This window comes from Choloepus didactylus, chromosome 13 (assembly GCF_015220235.1).
Source record: "Choloepus didactylus isolate mChoDid1 chromosome 13, mChoDid1.pri, whole genome shotgun sequence".
NCBI classification, from domain to species: domain Eukaryota; kingdom Metazoa; phylum Chordata; class Mammalia; order Pilosa; family Megalonychidae; genus Choloepus; species Choloepus didactylus.
The window spans coordinates 95,772,422-95,791,707 of NC_051319.1; the positions used below are offsets into that span (position 1 = coordinate 95,772,422).

The 19,286-nt window shown below is 44.6% G+C and overlaps 1 protein-coding gene across 1 annotated transcript; it reads left to right on the forward strand.

Moving 5' to 3' along the window:
- The first annotated feature begins 482 nt into the window (after positions 1 to 482).
- On the forward strand, positions 483 to 18,129 carry GM2A (GM2 ganglioside activator). Its single transcript, XM_037802055.1, has 4 exons — positions 483 to 873; positions 5,532 to 5,684; positions 15,881 to 16,063; positions 16,427 to 18,129. The coding sequence occupies exons 1-4, from the start codon at positions 784 to 786 to the stop codon at positions 16,580 to 16,582; spliced, it is 582 nt and encodes a 193-aa protein (XP_037657983.1). The 5' UTR covers positions 483 to 783; the 3' UTR covers positions 16,583 to 18,129.
- The last annotated feature ends 1,157 nt before the right edge of the window (positions 18,130 to 19,286 follow it).

Genomic DNA, 19,286 nt, shown 5'->3' on the forward strand with positions numbered 1-19,286 from the left:
CCTTATTATCTATGTGACCTTAGCAAAGCAACCTCACTCTGCATCAGTGTCCTCAATAAGATGGGGCAGAAAAAAAAAAAAAAAAAAAGGATTCCCTCATAGTTGTTAAAAGTAAATAAACTAATGCACACCGAGTGCTGAACAGTGCTTAGCACGCATTAAAGCACTTACTAAATGTTAGTTGTCATTATTAACATTCATTATGATTGATGAGACACAATGATTCACAATGCGGATATTAGGGAAGCCTAATATTGGCAGGGAGCGCGACATTTTTGTCGATAAGGAATGGGCGTGAAAACACTGGATCTGCGAGCTCCTAAATGTTCTTCCGGCGGTGACAGTCACAGCTCGAGTCCAGAAACCACAGTCCCACCCCCTCGCGCTCAGCCCCGCCCCCTCGCGCTCAGCCCCGCCCCTCGCGCTCAGCCCCGCCCCCCACGCGCTCAGCTTTGTCCCCACCCTCGTACTCAGCCCCGCCCTCCCTGGCGCTCAGCTGCTGTCACTGGCGCTGTTTTGCCCCTTTCGGTCTCTGCTCCAGCTCCAACCCCTGAAGGGGCTTGACGCCCACTCCGGGAGAGAGGGTTCGATGAGGAAGCGCAGAGGGGCGGAGCCGAGAGAGATCCATCCTACCTTTGGCCTGGAAATCTCGGCCTCCGAATGGGAGGGGCGAATCTGGAAGTAGCTCGGCTCAGCTTTGCATAAGTGATGCTGGCCGGCATTTAAAGGCGCTGCCGCTGCGCCAGAACTTGTACTCAACCCTGCACCGACCCTCCCTTCGCAATGAACCCCCTGATGCAGGCTCCGCTCCTGATCGCCCTGAGCTTTCTTCTCGTCGGCCCTGCGGCGCCTGCGCAAGTCCGGCCGCACCAGGTGAGGGCCCCCCAACTTTAGAGGCTGCTTCAGCCTCCCGGCCCAGCTCGGGGTGTGTGGAGTAGGGTAGGGGGTAGTGGTGGCTAGAGTTCCTTCTCTTCAAAACAGCCTCCTAAAATAACTAGTTACGGGACTGTGAGTGGGTCCATTTCTCTTTCTGGGTCCCAGATTCCCCATCTGAACAATGAGGGTGGGCTTTGAGTCCTTCTTCTGTTCTAGACGTTTTTGGAGGGGTAAATCTCATTCCCGTCTGTACCCTCTGCCCTCTTTCCAAGAGCTTAAGTGAAATTGTGCAGAACTGCAAAACTGCCCAGACTAAGGGACTCAGCCGAGCTTACGCCTGCCGCTCTCACCCCCCTTGCGGGACCACCCTGTGTCTGGTCGTGAGGGCATCTCCCTCTCCCTGCCCCCCAAGCCTCCCCTTTCACTTCTTCTTCACCCCGGGCCACAGACCCCTGGAAAAGAGAAGTTTTGTCATTCTAAGACCTGGAGAAGCCCAATTTCATTGCTTCTTTGTGGCCTGGCTGTGGAGAGAACATTTAAACACCTCTGGCAGCAGTCAAAGACCTGCTCACCCTAGGTCCCCTCCCTTCCTTGGAAGTGTTTGAGGGTGGGGAGCAGGGTGGTGTAGGGGGAAGTGGACAGGACAGGGGGTGGGGGTGGGGGTGTGCTGACTTCTGATTCCTCTTTGTCTTTACTCCATGGATGTGGCGTATGGGCTCCCTGAGTCCTGGTCTCACCTGTAGAATGGACATGATGATGCCAAACTGCCTCTCAGATGGTTGTGGGCAAAGGGAAATGAATAATGGGTGGAAAAGCTCTAAAATCTTCAACAGGTGGGAGCTGGGCCTCACCCTGCCCTGGGGCAAGGAGTCTGTTTTTCCTGTTGAAGGAACCAGGACCTTTGGCCTCCTTGCCTGGAGGATTCAAACCTTCTCCCAGAGTGTAGATTGAGAATGTTCTCTTGGCCCCAGGGCTGCCTGCTATGATTTGAAGTTAAGTTAGGGGCTCTAAGCTGGCCCTCCATTCCTGTCCTACAAGTCTTGACTATGGATACCATCCCAGACCAGAGGGTCTTAGATAGGCACTTGCAGAGATGCCCTGGGACATCATCCAGTTCACTGTCCTCCCTTGGAGAGCCAGAGAGAGGATGGAGGTGGTGGGACGACTGTCCAAGATCACACTGCAAATGGGATTTCAGTCGTTATCTGCTATCAGGCAGGCCCTCTCTGGGCTCACGTGGTTCAGAGCCCTGAACCTGAGGAGGCCACAGGCAGAAGAGGGTGGAGGGGGGATAGTAAGTGTTTGAAGCTGCGGAAGCCTGGGTTCCAATTCCTCTTCCAACATTTAACCAGTCTTGTGACTCTGGTCTGTGGTGAGCATTAGCTCTAGAATGTCTAGCTCAATGCTGGGCAAATAGTGGGTGCTTAATAGATTCTGATACTGTATAATGACTGTCATTTATTGTGCACATACCATGTCCTATGCATGGTGCCATGTGCTTTTCTTCCAATAAACTATTTGGGAATAATTTTATATTTACAGAAAGGTTGCAAAGATAGAACAGAGTTCTTGTTTACTCATCCAGTTTCCCCTAATGTTGCCATCTTATATTGCCACCATACATTTGTCAAAACTGAGAAACCAACATTGGTACATTACTATTAACTAAATTCCAGACTATATCTGGATTTCAACAGTTTTTCCATAATGTCCTCCCTGTACCAGGATTCCATCCAGGGAACCATGTTGCATTCAGTTGTCATGTCTCCTCTAGTCTCCTCTGGCCAATGACAGCTTCTCAGTCTTTCCTTGTTTTTTCATGACCTCGACGGTCTTGAGGAGTTGTGCTATGTACTTTCTTGATATGAACTTATAACCCTCACAATAGCCTTGTGAGGAAGGTATAATTATGCCCATTTAATGAGTGAGGGAATTGAAGCCCAAAAGGGGTTAACTTACCCACTATTTCAGCTAGTAAGAGCCACTGAGCTACGATTTTAACCCAAGTCTGTGATTGATACCCCTATCTCTCTTTCCATAGTGGTTCGTTTCTCGTCTGTTATATGCTGTCTTTTCCCATGTGGGTTGTTGGCCCAGGCTGGGGATGGCAAACGCCTGGTGGGCATCACTCATCCATCACTCTTCCTTTCTCTGATGAACACGGACTTGGCTGCAGAATTCATCGCCACAGGGACCTCTGGCCTGGCACTACCATCTTGAAACCACCTTGTTATGCCTGGCTCAGCATCTGGTGGTGGTGGGAGTTTAGGAGAGAGGAGAGGGTTCATCAGCCCCAAGGGTGCTCCGGATACTTCCCTTACCCCAGAACCACTCGCCAATGCGAATCAGGCTGTCTTAGAACAGCCTCTCTTAGAGAGCAGCCCCAGAAAATGGGTGGGCCTCCTACTCTCCAACCCAACTCTTAATTCCAGGCATTCTTTCATTTGACAGTGGCCTTCTAACTAACTCCTCTCCCCCTTTCCAATCTTGTCCCACTCCATTCCATTCTCAGCTATAAATCACAGCACGACACCCTCCTTCAATGAGGATTCCATTGCACTTGTAGAAAACCCAGTCTCCTGATTATGACCTCTGAGTTCCTGTATTAAATGACCATGTCCACACCTCCAACCTCATCTGGGTGCCTTGTCTACTACATCTGGCCCATAGTGCCCAGAGCAGCTAAGCTCCTTCCGCCTGAGGGCCTTTGCACATGTTTTGTCTGCCTGGAACATGTATACTCTCTGCAGTTTAACGTGGCGAAGCCTCCTTGCTGAGGAAATCTTAGTAGGTAATATTTATATTAGACTGTAAACTCCATGAGGGAGGTCAGGAACCATGTCTAATTGTTTACCACTATTGACACAGTGCTTAGTCCAGGGCCTGCAATCATTGCTCCATAAATATTTGAGGAATGAATGTTGAATGAAGCATCTGTTAGCACCAGCCCTGTGCAAGGGGCCATGGGGAATGCAGGGATGAATCAGACTCTGTCCCTTCCTTTCTTAGTCATGGTATGTTTCATTCTAAGAAACAGAAACCCATTCCAAGAAGCTCAGGTAAAGGGGAAGTTTATTATAGGTATACAAGAAACCTCATGGAACTAATGGGAGGGAGGTAAAGCTGGGAAGTCCCTGAAATGTCTCATGACTGTTATTTATGAGCAGGCCCATGCTTTGTTCCTAGCATTGTGCTGTGAGTTTCAAGTGCAGGCTCTTGTCCTCAAAACAACCCTGAAAGGAAGGTATATATGCCTTCATTTAAGAGATGTAGAAATTGAGGCTCAAGAGGGCCAACTTGCCTATAGAATCACATATGGAATGTGGCTGAGCTATGATTTCAACCCAGGTCTGTTTGACTGAAGCCTTGATTTACTCCCCCTCTCACTCCAAAGCCATGTCCTTCACTGCTACCCTCGACTGCCTCTTGGTAGGCTGGAGTGAGAGACTTGAGCAGCTTCCTTTTCCACTGACCAGCGGACCCCTTAGTTCTTGACCCTTCCCAACTTCAGCTTGCTCACTGGTCCAGCTGCTCCTGCCCTGCCTCAAAGCTTATGTCACAGTGACTGGGAAAAATCCAGTGTCCTCTAAGCAGCTCCCCATCAGGGTCTCAATCCCAAACTCTGGGACAGAGAATTTGTTAGCCTAGCCTGGGTTAGTTAGTCCCTCCTGGCCCAGCCAGTTGTTGGTGTGTTGAAGATGGGGACCAGTTTGAGAGTGTAGGACTGGCACGTTTTCTTTTAAGACAGGGTGTGGATGGTGGGAGTGCTGAGGGTCTCCCCCTGAGGTGGCCTTCAGGGGGCTTGGAATGGTGTGAGCCTGGGGGCAGAAGCGTTAAAGATTGTGAGACAGGCAGGCAGGGCCCTGTGGAAGTGGGGAGTGGGTGGTTACAGGTGGTTAGACAAGATGGTGGTGGGAGCAAGAGAGCTTGGTGGATATTTGAGGAAGATCACAAATGGCTCAGCAGAGTGAAGGAGGGTGATTCGGTGCGGGGAGGGGGGCTGGCATAAGCAAGGGCACAGGAGTAGGAAAGGATTGGGGAAGTCCATTCATTGGAAATTATTAGTCAACAAGGACCCACTGGGGATCTTTTCATGAGTGTCCTATTCTCTCCCTGAGTTGATTATATGCCCACTGAAGGGAGGCTTTCCTGCTGTGTTTTGTGTTTCCCACTCTTTCTGGCCCTGGATTGGACATGGGGTATGATGTGAACAAGGTCCTGGACATGGGCTGCAAAGGGGAATCCTCTAGGAACTTACCCTCTGACTGGATCCCAAGATTGGCAGGCTGGAGAGGGGTGGGGAGTGGGGAAGGGGGAGCAGGGAGGTGGGAGATCAGAGAAGGTACCAAGAGCACATAAGGTTAATCTCTTGTTTTGAAGTTCTTGTTGTTTGAGTAAAAAATTTGTTATATTGTGCGTTGTAGTTTACAATACTTTTGGGAAATTATGTCTTTTGAGTCTTATTTTAGTCTTGCCTATAAAATTAGCAGGACAAATGTTAGCCTAGGTTTACAGATCTGGAAACTGAAGCCTGGAGAGAGGAGGTGCCTTGTCAGCAGTCAGTTCTGCTGGATCTTCTGACCTGGGAGAGTTCCTTTTGTCAATTCTTCTTTTCTCTTCTTTCCTTGCTTCCTGATGGTCGCTGGCCGTCCCAGTTCCGTCACTTTTCCTGGGATAACTGTGATGAGGGAAAAGACCCTGCGGTGGTCAAAAGCCTGACGCTGGAACCTGACCCCATTGCCATTCCCGGGAATTTGACTGTGAGTGCTGAAGTCAAGACCGGCGTCCCCCTCACTTCTCCTCAGAAGGTGAGCCTAGGGTGGACGGGGATGGGGGGTGGTGAGGGGAAGTGTTTGCAGGGATCTGTGAAGAGGTTTAGAATTCTGGAATCAGAGAAAAGCAAAGGTTGCAAAGAGTCGTAGACTCTTGCTTAGGTTCATAGAATCTCAGAATCATGGAATTGGAAGGGATCCCTGATGTCATCCCAACAACTTCCTGACTAGGGCTTGTATGACAGTATGTCACAACCAGCAGGAATTCAGCCAGCCTCTGCTGGATGTGAAGACCCAGCATGCACTAACTCTGGTCAATTTGGTTTTGTTGTTGTTGTTAATTATAAAACAGGCACATTAATTAGCAGGTAATATTTAATCACTTTAGAAAATGCAATTGGTCAAAAACAAACAAAAAAAAAAATGGAAAAGAGATCATCTGAAATTTCATCGCCTAATGGTAAAGGATAAAGCACATTTAACTTTTTATATTATATTCTTTGGAACTTTTCCTCCAAACAATCACAAATAACATACATATTTATTTTTGATAGATATATGTGAAAATGATCAATGTTAATTATAAACATCCCCTTGTAGTCTTACTCCTCAAGAGATAGTCATTGTTAGCTATTTGCAAATCCTGTCAATTTTTAAGCACATGTGTACATTTATACAAATGGGATTATATGATGTGCTATTAAATATGCTCTTTTTTGCACTGTACTGTATGTTCCATATCTCTTTCTGAGGCATTTGATATAGATCTATCTAATCATTTTATTTTTAAGTGGTTTTTTGAAATGTCTTCACATACCATACAGTCCATCCATGGTGTACAATCAGTGGCTTTCAGTATAATGACAGAGTTGTACATTCATCACCACAGTTAATTTTAGAACATTTTCATTACTCCAAAAAGAAAAACCCCACCTCTTAGCAGTCACCTCTGAATCCCTCTATCCTTTCCTAGCCCTGCATAATCACTAATCTGATTCTTTCTCTATAGATTTATTTATATTTGCATTTTGTACAAATCAAATCATACACTATGTAGTGCTTTGTATCTGGTTACTTTCACTTAGCATAATTTTTTTTGAATTGTTATTTTTTAAAATAAAAAATGTTTTTTTACATGAAAATTTTTACATAAAAGTTTACATTAAAAAGTTACATAAAAGTGTAAAAAAATACTAAAATCCCTCATTTTGTTGACACTTTGCATTGGTGTAGTATCTTTGTTTACAATTGATGAAAGAATGTTAAAATATTACTGATAGTCCATAGTTTGCATTAGGTGTATTTTTTCCCATATACCACCCTATCATCAATACCTTGTAATAGTGACGTACATTTGTTATAATTCATGAAAGAACATTATTTTATTTGTATTATAACCACAGTCCTCATCCACAACAGTGTTCACTGCGTTACACAGTCCCATGTTTTATCTTCTAACTTGCCTTCTAGTAACTTACATGACCCAAAACTTTCCCTTTCAACCACATTCACACAAAATTCATTGCTGTTAATTACACTTACAGTAATGTGCTACCGTCACCACCATCCATTTCCGAACATTTACAATCTTAATTCTGCACAAATTAAGCATTAGCTCTCCATTCTCTACCTACATTCTATCTCCTGGTAGCTTATATTCTAGTTTCTAATTCTCTGAGTTTGCTTATTCTAACTATTTCATTTCAGTGAGATCATACAATATTTGTCCTTTTGTGTCTGGCTAATGTTTGTTGCATGCATCACTCCTTAGAACTAAATAGTATCCATCAAATATATATACCACATTCTGTTTATCTGTTCATCAGCTGATGGACACTTGGGTTGCTTCCATGTTTTGGCAATTGTGAATAATACCACTATGAACATTGATATGAAAGTCCCTGCTTTCAGTTCTTCTGGGTATATGTCTAGTAATGGGATTGCCAGATCATACGGCAATTCTATACTTAGCTTCCTGAGGAATCACCAGACTGTTTTCTATAGCAGCTGCACCATTTTACATTCCCACCAGCAATGAATGGGTGTTCCTATTTCTCCACAGCCTCTCTAACATTTGTACTTTTCTGTTTGTTTACTAGTAACCATTCTGGTAGGGGTGAAATGATATCTCATTGTGGTTTTGATTTGCATTTCCCTAATGGCTAGTGATGTTGAACGTCTTTTCATGTGCTTTTTAGCCATTTGTTTATCCTCCTTGGAGAAGTGTCTGTTCAAGTCTTTTGCCTATTTTTCAATTCTGTCATTTGTCTTTTTATTTTTGAGTTGTAGGATTTCTTTATATATTCTGGAGATTAAAGCCTTATCAGATATGTGGTTTCCAAATATTTTCTCCCATTGAGTAGGTTGCCTTTTCACTTTCTTGACAAAGTTCTTTGAAGCACAAAAGTTTTTAATTTTGAAGAGGTCCCATTAATTTGTTTTTTCTTTTGTTGCTTGTGCTTTGGGTGCAAAGTCTAAGAAATCATTGCTTACCGTAGGTCTGGAAGAGGCTTCCCTACATTATCGTCTAGGAGTTTTATAGTCCTGGCTCTTATATTTACATCTTTGATCCATTTTGAGTGAATTTTTGTATAAGGTGTGAGATAGGGGACCTCTTTCATTCTTTTGCATATGGCTACCCAGTTTTCCCAGCACCATTTGTTGAAGAGACTATTCTCTCCTAGTTGAGTGGACTTGCAGCCTTGTCAAATATCAATTGGCCATAGATGTGAGGGTCTATTTATGAACTCTTAATTCGATTTCATTGATTAATATGTCTATCTCTATGCCAATACCATGCTGTTTTGACCACTGTAGTTTATAATATGCTTGAAAGTCAGGAAGTGGGAGTCTTCCAACTTTGTTCTTCTTTTTCAAGATGTCTTTGGCTATTCGGGGCCCCTTATCCTTCCAAATAAGTTTGATAATTGGCTTTTCCATTTCTGCAAAGTAGGCTGTTAGAATTTTCATTGGGATTGCATTGAATCTCTAAATCAATTTGGGTAGGACTGACATTGGTGTAGTTTGTTTCTAGGAACTTTCTATTTCATGTATGTTATCTAATTTGTTGGCATACAATTGTTCATAGTATCCTTTTATGATCCTTTTTATTTCTCTGGGGTCAATAGTAATTTCCCCCCTCTCATTTCTGATTTTATTTATTTGTATCTTTTCTTGTTGTCTTTTTCAATCTAGCTGAGGGCTTGCCAATTTTATTGATCCTCTAAAAGAACCAACTTTTGGTTTTGTTAATTCTATTGTTTTTTATTCTCAACTGCATTTGTGTATGCTCTAATCTTTGTCATTTCTCTCCTTCTGCTTGCTTTGAGATTAGTTTGCTGTACTTTTTCTAGTTCCTCCAGGTGTGCAGTTAGGTCTTTGATTTTAGCTCTTTGTTCTTTTTTTAATGTAGGCATTTAGGGCTATAAATTTCCGTCTCAGCACTGCCTTCACTACATCCCATAAATTTTGTTCTCATTTTCATTCGTCTCAAGATATTTACTGATTTCTCTTGCACTTTTCTCAGTGACTTACTGATTTTTTTAGAGTGTGTTGTTTAACATTCATATGTTTGTGAATTTTCCAGTTCTCTGCTTGTTATTGATTTCCACCTTCATTCCATTATGGCCAGAGAAAGTGCTTTGTATAATTTCAATCTCTTTAAATTTATTGAGACCTGATTTGTTACTCAACATATGGTCGGTCTATCCGGGAGAATGATCCATGGACACTTGAAAAAAATGTATGTCTTGCTGCATTGGGGTGCAGTGTTCTGTATATGTCTGTTAGGTCTAGTTTGGTTATCATATTATTCAAGTTCTCTGTTTCCTTATTGATCCTAGAGGTTCTATTGATGAGAGTGGTGTATAGAAGTCTCCAACGTCTATTTCTCCCTTCAGTTTTGCCAGTGTTTGACTCCTGTATTTTGGGGCACTCTGGTTATGTACATATATATTTATGGTATTTCTTCCTCGTAGATTGCCCCTTTTATTAATATATAGTGTCTTTCTTTGTCTCTTATAACAGTTTTGCAGTTGAAGTCTATTTTGTCTGATATTAGTATAGCAACCCCGGCTCTTTTTTGGTTGTTATTTGCATGGAATATTTTTCCAACATTTCATTTTCAGCTTCTTTGTGTCTTTGGGTCTCAGGTGAGTCTCTTGTAGACAGCATGTAGATGGATCATACTTTTTTTCTGTTCTGCCAATCTGTGTCTTTTGATTAGTGAGTTTAATCCATTAAATTAAATATTATTACCACAAAGGCAGTACTTTGTCTGTTTTATACTTTGGCTTTTATATGTCATATTTTATTTTTCAATCTCTTTTTACCCTTTTAGTTTTCCTTTCTGATGATCTTTGTTTCTTCACACTACTCCAAGCCACTCTCTCCTGTCTTTTCCTCACAGCCTGCAGAACTCCCTTCAGTATTTCTTGTACAGTAGATCACTTGTTAACGAACTCTCTCAGTTTCTGTTTATCTGTGAATATTTATCACCTTAATTTTTTTTTCTCCTTCATTTTTTAAGGACAGTTTTGCTGGGTAAAGAATTCTTGGCTGGCAGTTTTTCTCTTTAGTACCTTAAATATATTATACTACTGCCTTCTCACCTTCATGGCTTCTGACAAGAAATAGGCACTTATATTGGATTTCCCTTGTATATGATGAACTGCTTTTCTCTTGTCACTTTCAGGATTCACTCTTTTATCTTTGGCATTTGACATTCTGATTAATATGTGTCTTAGAGTAGGTATATTAGGATTTATTCTGTTTGGAGTATGTTGTTCTTTTTGGATGTGTGTGTGTGTGTGTTGGGAAATTTTTGGCCATTATTTTCTCGAATATTCTTTCTGCTCCCTTTCCTTTCTGTTCTTCTGGGACACCTGTCACCTGTATGTTTGTGCTTTTCAATTCCTGGAGACACCCTGCTCAGTTTTTCCCATTCTTTTCTCTATCTGTTCTTCTGTCTGTAAGATTTCTATTGTCCTATCTTCTCTTTTGCTGATTCTTTCTTCTGCCTGTTCAAATCTGCTGTTACATGCCTCTAGTATATTTTTAAATCTCTTCTATTGTGCCTTTCATTCCTGTAAGTTCTGTTGTTTCTTTTCATACTTTCAAATTCTTTATGCTCACCCAGTGTCTTCTCTTTATCTCTTTAGCCATATTTTCCTTCATCTCCTTGAATTGATTTTGGATATTTGTTCGAACATCTTTGCTTAGTTGTTTCAAATTCTATGTCTCCTGAAGTTTTAATTTGTTCCTTTGGCTGGACCTGGACCCTGCACTGCTAATTTGCTGGGGCAATGCAAATACCATTTCTGGTTCCCTTGCAGAATCTGGCTGGAGCACAGGGCTCTTTCTTCTCTGGCAGTTAGGCTGCAACACAACGCTCCTCTCCGGCTTACTGGCCATTGCCATGCTAACTGCTGGCGTTTCCAAGAGCTCTGATGCTTTGAAGCTGACTTGGAAGGGAAGATCTGCCGACTCCCCCTTCAGTCCCCAGCCTGCTTTTCCAGGCTTCCTCACCGACCATTGAGGCGAATCCGCCTCCCTACTCCCCTTTTCTGTTACTTTATTAACTAACGCAGATTTGGGCCAAATTAACCTCTTTTACCTTTGCCCTCACTTGTACTTTGTAAAAATTGGCCTTAAATATCTGCTGTCTCATCTCCTTCCCCACATTTTTCTTGGGTATATATTTTTGGTTTAGTTCTTTTATCTTTTCAGGGTCTATGTATATCAGCTATTAAAAGAAAGTGCCTCTGGCCACTTGAGGGAGAAAGAATGATTAGCCTCCTTTTACAGATAAGGGACAGGAGGCTCCAAGGTCAGAACCTCAGGTCACAGGATGTTAACAACTTGCCTTGGGTCACAAAGATGTTAAGGTAGTTATTATCTTGTGTTTCTTGTCCCTGTGCTCTTGGGCACTGGACTTAATGCTTGGTTTGCTTGCAGGGGAGTGATTGGGAGTGCTGCAGGTTCAGTCCCAGAACTTTCCCCTCGCCCAACAAAGACCCCCCTCCCCCCCTTACAAGAGCTGCCCACACCCAGGCACCATATGAGCCTGGCAGGTGTCTTAAGGTCAGAGGCTTCAACCCCTTATTATACTGAGGCCAGAGAGGAGAGTGAAAGGTCCTAGCTCATGTGGCCTGTCAGCAGTAAAGGCAGAAATCCAACTCGGGTCTTCTCTTCCTCTGCTGGAGTGAAGTGTCTTTATTCATAAGTCCCATCTGGGGCCTGGATGGATTTAACCCCAGCTGCCATTTTTTAGAAGTTGGATGACCCAGATTCCATGATGCACAGTGGGATTGGGGCCTGTGCAGGGGCTCCCTCTGCCACTTCCCACCTGCTCCACAGGGATTTGGTATACTTTAAAATGCCACCTGCCCATGGCTCAAAGGGACACAGTTGAGACATAAGGAAAAGGAAATATAGAATGTAAGCTTTGTATCATTGTTGAATCTCTTGTACTTCTTAGCTGCGCTTAATAGGATTGCATAAAAGATTGTTCTTGTTCATGGGAAGTGTATACGTGAATTATAGTGTATGTTCAAGGATGTGTGCAGCTAGCTCTCATATGTTCAGAAGACAGAGCAATAGATGATGGATGATAGATGGGGCGGTGGGAGGGAGGGAGGGAAAGAAATAGCAATGTGACAGCATGTTAAAGTGGGTAGATTGGGCTATCGGGGGAGAGGGGTCAGGGTATGATGGAATTCTGTGTATGGGGTTAGTATTGTTTTTGCAACTGTTCCTATAACTTTGAATTTATTTCAAAAAAAAAAAAAAATGCCATCTGCCCAGCCCTCTCTCAAGTTTCAGCCTCCAGGGCTCTGGTTTTCCCATTCCCAGGAATTGTAAACTGTCACTGTATTTGGCCTGTACATACACTGTTTTAGGACTTCCAGACACATGGCTTTTAGTCCTGATGGTTTGGCTTTTCCCGCCTCTAGTGTCTTTTAGCTGCAATGCCACTGCCTGAGGACTGTGACAGCTGTAACTCCCTTCCTCCCCCATTCCATCAAATGGTCACCCTTCAAGTTGGTTGCTGTCAGCCGATCTTTATCTAGAGTCCTCTGTATGCCCAGTCTTGTGCTAGGGGTCAAGAAAAGTTATTTTGGAAACTTTGACTCTTAGGATGTCGGACCCATAGGTCTCTTTGAGATCATGAGATCTAAATACCTGATTGTAAAGAAGGCAAAGGGGAAGGGACTTGCCTAAGGTCCCAGCAGGTGCATGCTGACCTAAGGCTGGAACCCAGTCTGCTGGCTCCTGAGCATACACTCTGTTACTCATTGGTGCCTTCACCTGTCTAGTTGTTGAGAGCCAGGTCCTGTGTCAAACTCCCCTGAGAGCCATGGAGGAGTTTAGGTCTTGCTATGGAAGTGCTCTGGGAGTCCTGGGCAGAGGGATTGATGAAGGTATCTTATTACAGAGCCTGGTTTGCTTTTCTGAGCCATGTTAGCAAGTAGATTGAAAAGCGGGCCCGGGAAGTGGGCCATAGTTTGTATTCCCCAAAACTCCCTGAATGGGAGGTGTGGCAGCTGCCTCAGAACGGCCTGTTGACTTAGATTCAGTACAGTTTCACTGGGTGCCTCTTAGGCAATGCTAGTCCTGCAGCATGGGCTGGGATGGGGTGGGAATGAAGATGAGGAAGGCACTGCTCCTTTTGGTGGGTGTGTGGTGGAAGACGCTTAGGCTGAATTTGGCTCCCGCTGGGTCCCTCAGCTCGTTCAGGGTATAACCTGCACGATCATTTTCAGTGCGGAATCAGTGAAGCAAGGAAGGGGTATCACCTAAGGGAGAAGGTAGGACAGAAATCAGGAAAAGACAATTTTAGGATTCCTGGTACTGTTCTCAGAGTTTTGTAAGCCTCATCTCACTCAATACTTGGGACCTTGTGAGCAAGGTCAGCACTGTGAAATATCCCATCTTTGGAGAAATGAGGGAATGGCAGCTGAGAGAAGTAACTTCCCCAAGGGCACAGTACTAGGGAGTGGCAGAACTAGGATTCCAACCTAGCCCTCTGGCTCTGGGAGGGTTGGAGGATTGGAGCAGGTTGGGCTGGGAGGGGACCTCTGCATGCTGGGGTGAGCACAGTGGACATGTGCCTGTAGAGCAGGATGTGGCGGGGAAGAAGCAACTCAGGGTCCAGAGGGTGCTGACTTCTCCTTTCTCTCTGGGCCAGAGAGGAGGTGGCCAGTGTCCCCACATCTGGGGCAGCTGGGGAACCAGCCTGAGCCCAGCAGACTGGAGGAATAACGACCCATCCAGAATTTGTCTCTTAGAAACAAAACCCCAAACAAAGCCATCTTGGGGGCTGGGATTCAGAGAGTGCTGGAATGTTAGAGCTGAAAGGGATCCTGAATGTGTCCTTCTATAATATCCACAAGGAATTAGGTATTTGAGAGAGAGCTAGCTTTTCGTACTTCCCTTTCTTCACTGTTTTCCCTTTTTACCTTTGTTGGGATATAGACATGGTTCTAAGGGACAACTCATTTGGTTCTAAGAACACCTAGTGCTTAGTGAATGCTTAGCATATGCCAGGCACAACTGGAACTTTCTGCATTGAAGCCTTCTCCTGGATCAGTTCTAACCCCCAAACAAGAACAGAATCATGACAGCATGGAGGTGTGAAGTACATACAGGTCTTCTCATCCAGCTTCTGTCTGGGTGCAGGATCCTTCCCCAACTAGGTCCAGGAAACCTGTCACTTCTAGAGGTAGTTGTTGTAAGGTAGCTGTGATTGCCCCAAAGATCTTCCTTATAATGATCTCAAAGTGATTTCCCTACACATTCCTGCTGTTCTTTTTTTTTTTTTGAAAGTTATGTCATTTAATTATCAGTTAGAAGAACCACTATTTACTGAGCGCTTACTATCCGCCAGGTTCGGCACCAAGCACCTCACACACATCATCTCCTTTATTTATTTATTTATTTTTTTAATCTTCATTTTATTGAGATATATTCACATACCACGCACTCATACAAAACAAATTGTACTTTCGATTGTTTACAGTACCATTACATAGTTGTACATTCATCACCTAAATCAATCCCTGACACCTTCATTAGCACACACACAAAAATAACAAGAATAATAATTAGAGTGAAAAAGAGCAATTGAAGTAAAAAAGAACACTGGGTACCTTTGTCTGTTTGTTTCCTTCCCCTATCTTTCTACTCATCCATCCATAAACTAGACAAAGTGGAGTGTGGTCCCCATGGCCTTCCCAATCCCACCGTCACCCCTCACAAGCCACATTTTTATACAACTGTCTTCGAGATTCATGGGTTCTGGGCTGTAGTTCGATAGTTTGAGGCATCCACCACCAGCTACCCCAATTCCTTAGAACCTAAAAAGGGTTGTCTAAAGTGTGCGTAAGAGTGCCCACCAGAGCGACCCCTCGGCTCCCCTTGGAATCTCTCCGCCACCAAAGCCCACTTCATCTCCTTTCACATCCCCCTCCCGGCCAAGAAGATGTTCTCCGTCCCACGATGCCGGGTCTACATTCCTCCCCGGGAGTCACACTCCACGTTGCCAGGGAGATTCACTCCCCTGGGTGCCTGATCCCACGCAGGGGGGAGGGCAGCGACCCCACCTTTCAAGTTGGCCCAGCCAGAGAGAGAGGGCCACATCCGAGCAACAAAGAGGCACCCGGGAGGAGGCCCTTAGGCACAACCATAGGGAGGCCTAGCCTCTCCTCCGCAGCAACCGTCTTCCCAAGGGTAAAACTTATGGTAGAGGGCTCAACCCATCAAACCCTGCTGTTCTTAATTTTGTCTTCAGTGGCTCTCCAGAGAAAATATGATCCAGGAATATCAAATAAGTTGCATCTTGATGACCAACTCCAATCAGTTGGTAGTGGCTGCCTGAAGTCCTATGTGGAAAAGGGTCTGGAGTCAAGACTAGACTCAGAAGGAAAGTCCAGGGAGCAGTCAGATGACAGGTGGGTTTTGAGAGTTAGTTATCTTCAGTCGGTGGGGAGTGACTACTTGAAGAAATCTAAGACTGCATGGTTCAGTGAAATGGGCAGAACCACAAGTGATCATTAATATCTGCTGTGGGCACAGGAAAGGACAATATTGGGGCATGTGCCACAATATTATAATTCCTTGATCAGATGATCTCTAAGGCCCTGTGCAGTTAAATCCCATCTGTGACTTAAGAAAATGCTGACCTTTTAAAGAAGCAGAGGAACTGTCTATTCGCCCGTGTAATTTCTGTGCAGGTGGAGTTAACTGTGGAGAAGGAGGTGGCTGGCTTATGGGTGAAGATCCCATGCCTGGATCAGATTGGCAGCTGTACCTATGACGACGTGTGCGATGTGCTCAACACTCTCATCCCCCCAGGGCAGGCCTGCCCAGAGCCCCTGCATACCTACGGGCTCCCCTGCCACTGTCCCTTCAAAGAAGTAAGTACTCAGGGGAGGGCGGGCAGTACTGTGTGGCTAGAATAAAGAGGTGTTAGGAGAAGGATCCTTGCATTCTCCTCCTACAGATGCAAATTGATGTGACCCATCTTGAATTCACTTAACTTTTGGGGGCCTCAGTTTACCCATCTGTGAAATGGGAGACCTGGACTTAGATGTGCTCTCCAGGGCCCTTTTGCTATGATATACAATGTCCCGTGCTCTACAGCACTAAGGCAGTCTCTGATCTTGTGTAGTTCTTAGGAGAATGGGAGGGGCAGTTGTGGCTACAATCCTAGAGGTGGCTCTGGAGAGGGTCCCATCGGCAGGCTCCCACTGACCCATGGCTCCTTGGCTTTCCCACAGGGCACCTACTCACTGCCCAAGAGTGATTTCACCGTGCCTGACCTGGAGATACCCAGCTGGCTCAGCTCAGGGAACTACCGCGTCTTGGGCATCCTGAGCAGCGGTGGGAAGCGGCTGGGCTGCCTCAAGATTTCAGCCTCCCTCCAGGGGAAATAACATGGCACCAGCCACAACAGAGCAAGGGCTCCGTGGAAGGCTTCTCTCTTCCTCCATCTTACGTTTGTCAACGCCCGATTCCAACTCTCTTTCCCCTTCACACTCCTTCCGGTGCTGTTTCCACTCCCCTTGTTTAAAATCCTTTTGTGCTACCCACATATTAGGTTCAACAAACAGCCCTGATCTAAGGGAGGCTGAGTCTGGCTGTTCTCGATAGCCCGGGACATCAGCTGGGCTGGGCCTTTGCTCTCCTCTCCACCCCTATGGCGTTCTCCCCAAGAGCGTCATTCATTTCCTCAGTGGTCATCGGATGGGGTTTTGGACCCTCAGTTCAGACTGTCCCAATCTTGGCTTCCTGAAATACCTTTATGACTCTAATTTTTTAAAAAAGCTTTTGTCACTGATTTAAAAGCAGAGTAAGAGTACTAACATTTTAAATTTTTTTCTAATCCCCTTTACGATAAAGAGACTGAGGTAGTTATCATAATCTATTCCTCAGTTAGCTTCTATGATTAATTTTGTACTCTTTTCCAGGTTTTTCCAACTAACACTGGGGTAAGCTGTATTCTGGAGAGGCTGGGCATGTGTTAGTAAGAGATCTCTTAGGGGAGATATTGAAGAATGCTCTATGTGCTTAAGATAGAGTTTGGCCTATAAGGCCAAATGAGATAAAAATGAATGACAAGGGCCACGAGAAATATGTCATCGTCCATATGTCTTCCGTTTTCTCTTTTTTGATAGAGACATGGCTACAATAAATATTTCTTACACTATACCAAAAAAAAAAAAAAAAATAGCACATATGCACTGAAACAAGGCAACCAATGCCCCATCTTGAGTTAGGGTTATAATCCAGGATGGTGGGGACTGGAGTAGATTGGAGGGGGCACATCTAGTCTGTAGGGCACCTCCTCTCTAGCTCCAACCAATTCATGCCACATATGAATGTGGGCCCCGTATTGCCAAACATTTTAAATTTTTTCCCTTAGAGAAGCTAGGAATCCAGGCTTTTTTATGACATCTGACAATTTTTAAATATCAGCAACAAATTATTTTTTTAAATACTGCAGGCCAAAGAGAGCCAAGCAGCCTTGTCAGTGAGAGAAATCAGGCTCATGGATGGTCAATTTGCAACCTCTGATCTAAGAGCATGGATGCCTTGTCCTTTCAGTCCCAAGACAACTCCTGGCACCATTTTTTGCTCCATAGGTCAAATCTGTAATGTCTGGCTCCAAGGAAAAGGCTCTTCTGGTGCTAGGGGAGGTAGAGGCGGCCTTGTAAGGGAATCACGAGTTTGCCTGCCCCATCCTTGGAGCCCTGCCGGGGTAAATGGGGCAGGTGCTGATGAATTGGTGCCACCAGCAGCTGCTCTAAGGAGCAGGGATCCCACGAAGAGAGGTTGGACTCTGATGTCAGGCTCTCCGAGTTTGTTCACTTGCTCCATCATCCCATGACAACTTTCAGCTATGTCTGAACCCTGGACCAGCCCCCGGTCTGGGCTCATTTGAAGCCTGAAATGGCAATAAATCTTTTTAACCTGCTGGGAAGTTTTTGTCTTGGCTGTATATTTCATTTATCCATCTCGGGGGATCTCAGAAGCTTGTTGGTGGTGGGCTGTTTCTGTCAGAAAGAACAAAGACTCGAGTATCTCTTGAGGATTTGTTTCAGGAGTACAGAGAAGCTGAGATGATTCCAGGGACTAACTGTTCTATTTCATGAGCTGCATGTTGTTTCTGTTTCATCCTGCCCAGTCATCATCCAACATATTCTATCTGCTGTTTTGTTTTCCCATCACATCACAACCTCCCCAGCCTTCCTTCCCATTGGATCTTTCAGCCTTATTCTTGGAGATGTTTCCTGTGTCGTATTCTGGAATGGAATCTGATTAGCTCAGTTAATCTTCTCATGCCATGCCATGTCTTAGAATAAAATGGCAACCTTGGGTTGAGTGCTCCTCCGGGTCCAATCAACTCTTGTGAATAAGAAGTGACACTATCAAATATGGCTGCCCCTGGGTACCCTGGCTTAGCCACTGTTGGAAGGGGTTGTGGGTGACTAGACCCTTCTAACATTATTTGTACATTTATTCTCTTACCTAAGGGCACACAACCTTCCCATACATACAGTTCTAAAGAGGCCTTTGTCTCACAGTCTGTCACCATAGAAATATATTCACTCCTGCAATCGGATGGTATCTACAAAAGAATATTTTTAGCTTTAAATAACAGCTCAACTAAAGGTGACTTAGACAAGGCATCTATTATCTCAAATAACAAGCTGTTGGTGGTTAATTGGTGTCTCGATGACACAAGTGCCCAGGTTCTTTATATCTGTTCCTCTGCCATGCTCAGGGTGTTGGCAGTTCTCTCATGGTTCCATTGTTTTGCAATTCCAGATATTATGTATATGTGATATCTCTTCAGAAAATTCTCTCCAGGAGCCCTTTAATGGATTTTCCCTCTGCTTATTGTCCAGAATTGTGTCACATAGTTGTAGCTGAGCCAATCTCTTGGCAAGGAGATTTACACCACCAGGAGCAGTTTAGACCAATAGTGATTCACCCCTTGGAGGCAGGGAAAAGCCCAGCCCACCTTGAAAGACACCACTTGGAGTTAGGGCGGAGGGTAGCTGTTGGGTACATAACCACCCGAGTCTGCCACTGTAATCCCAAAGTCATGTCCATCTAACACATCCAGGAACAAGG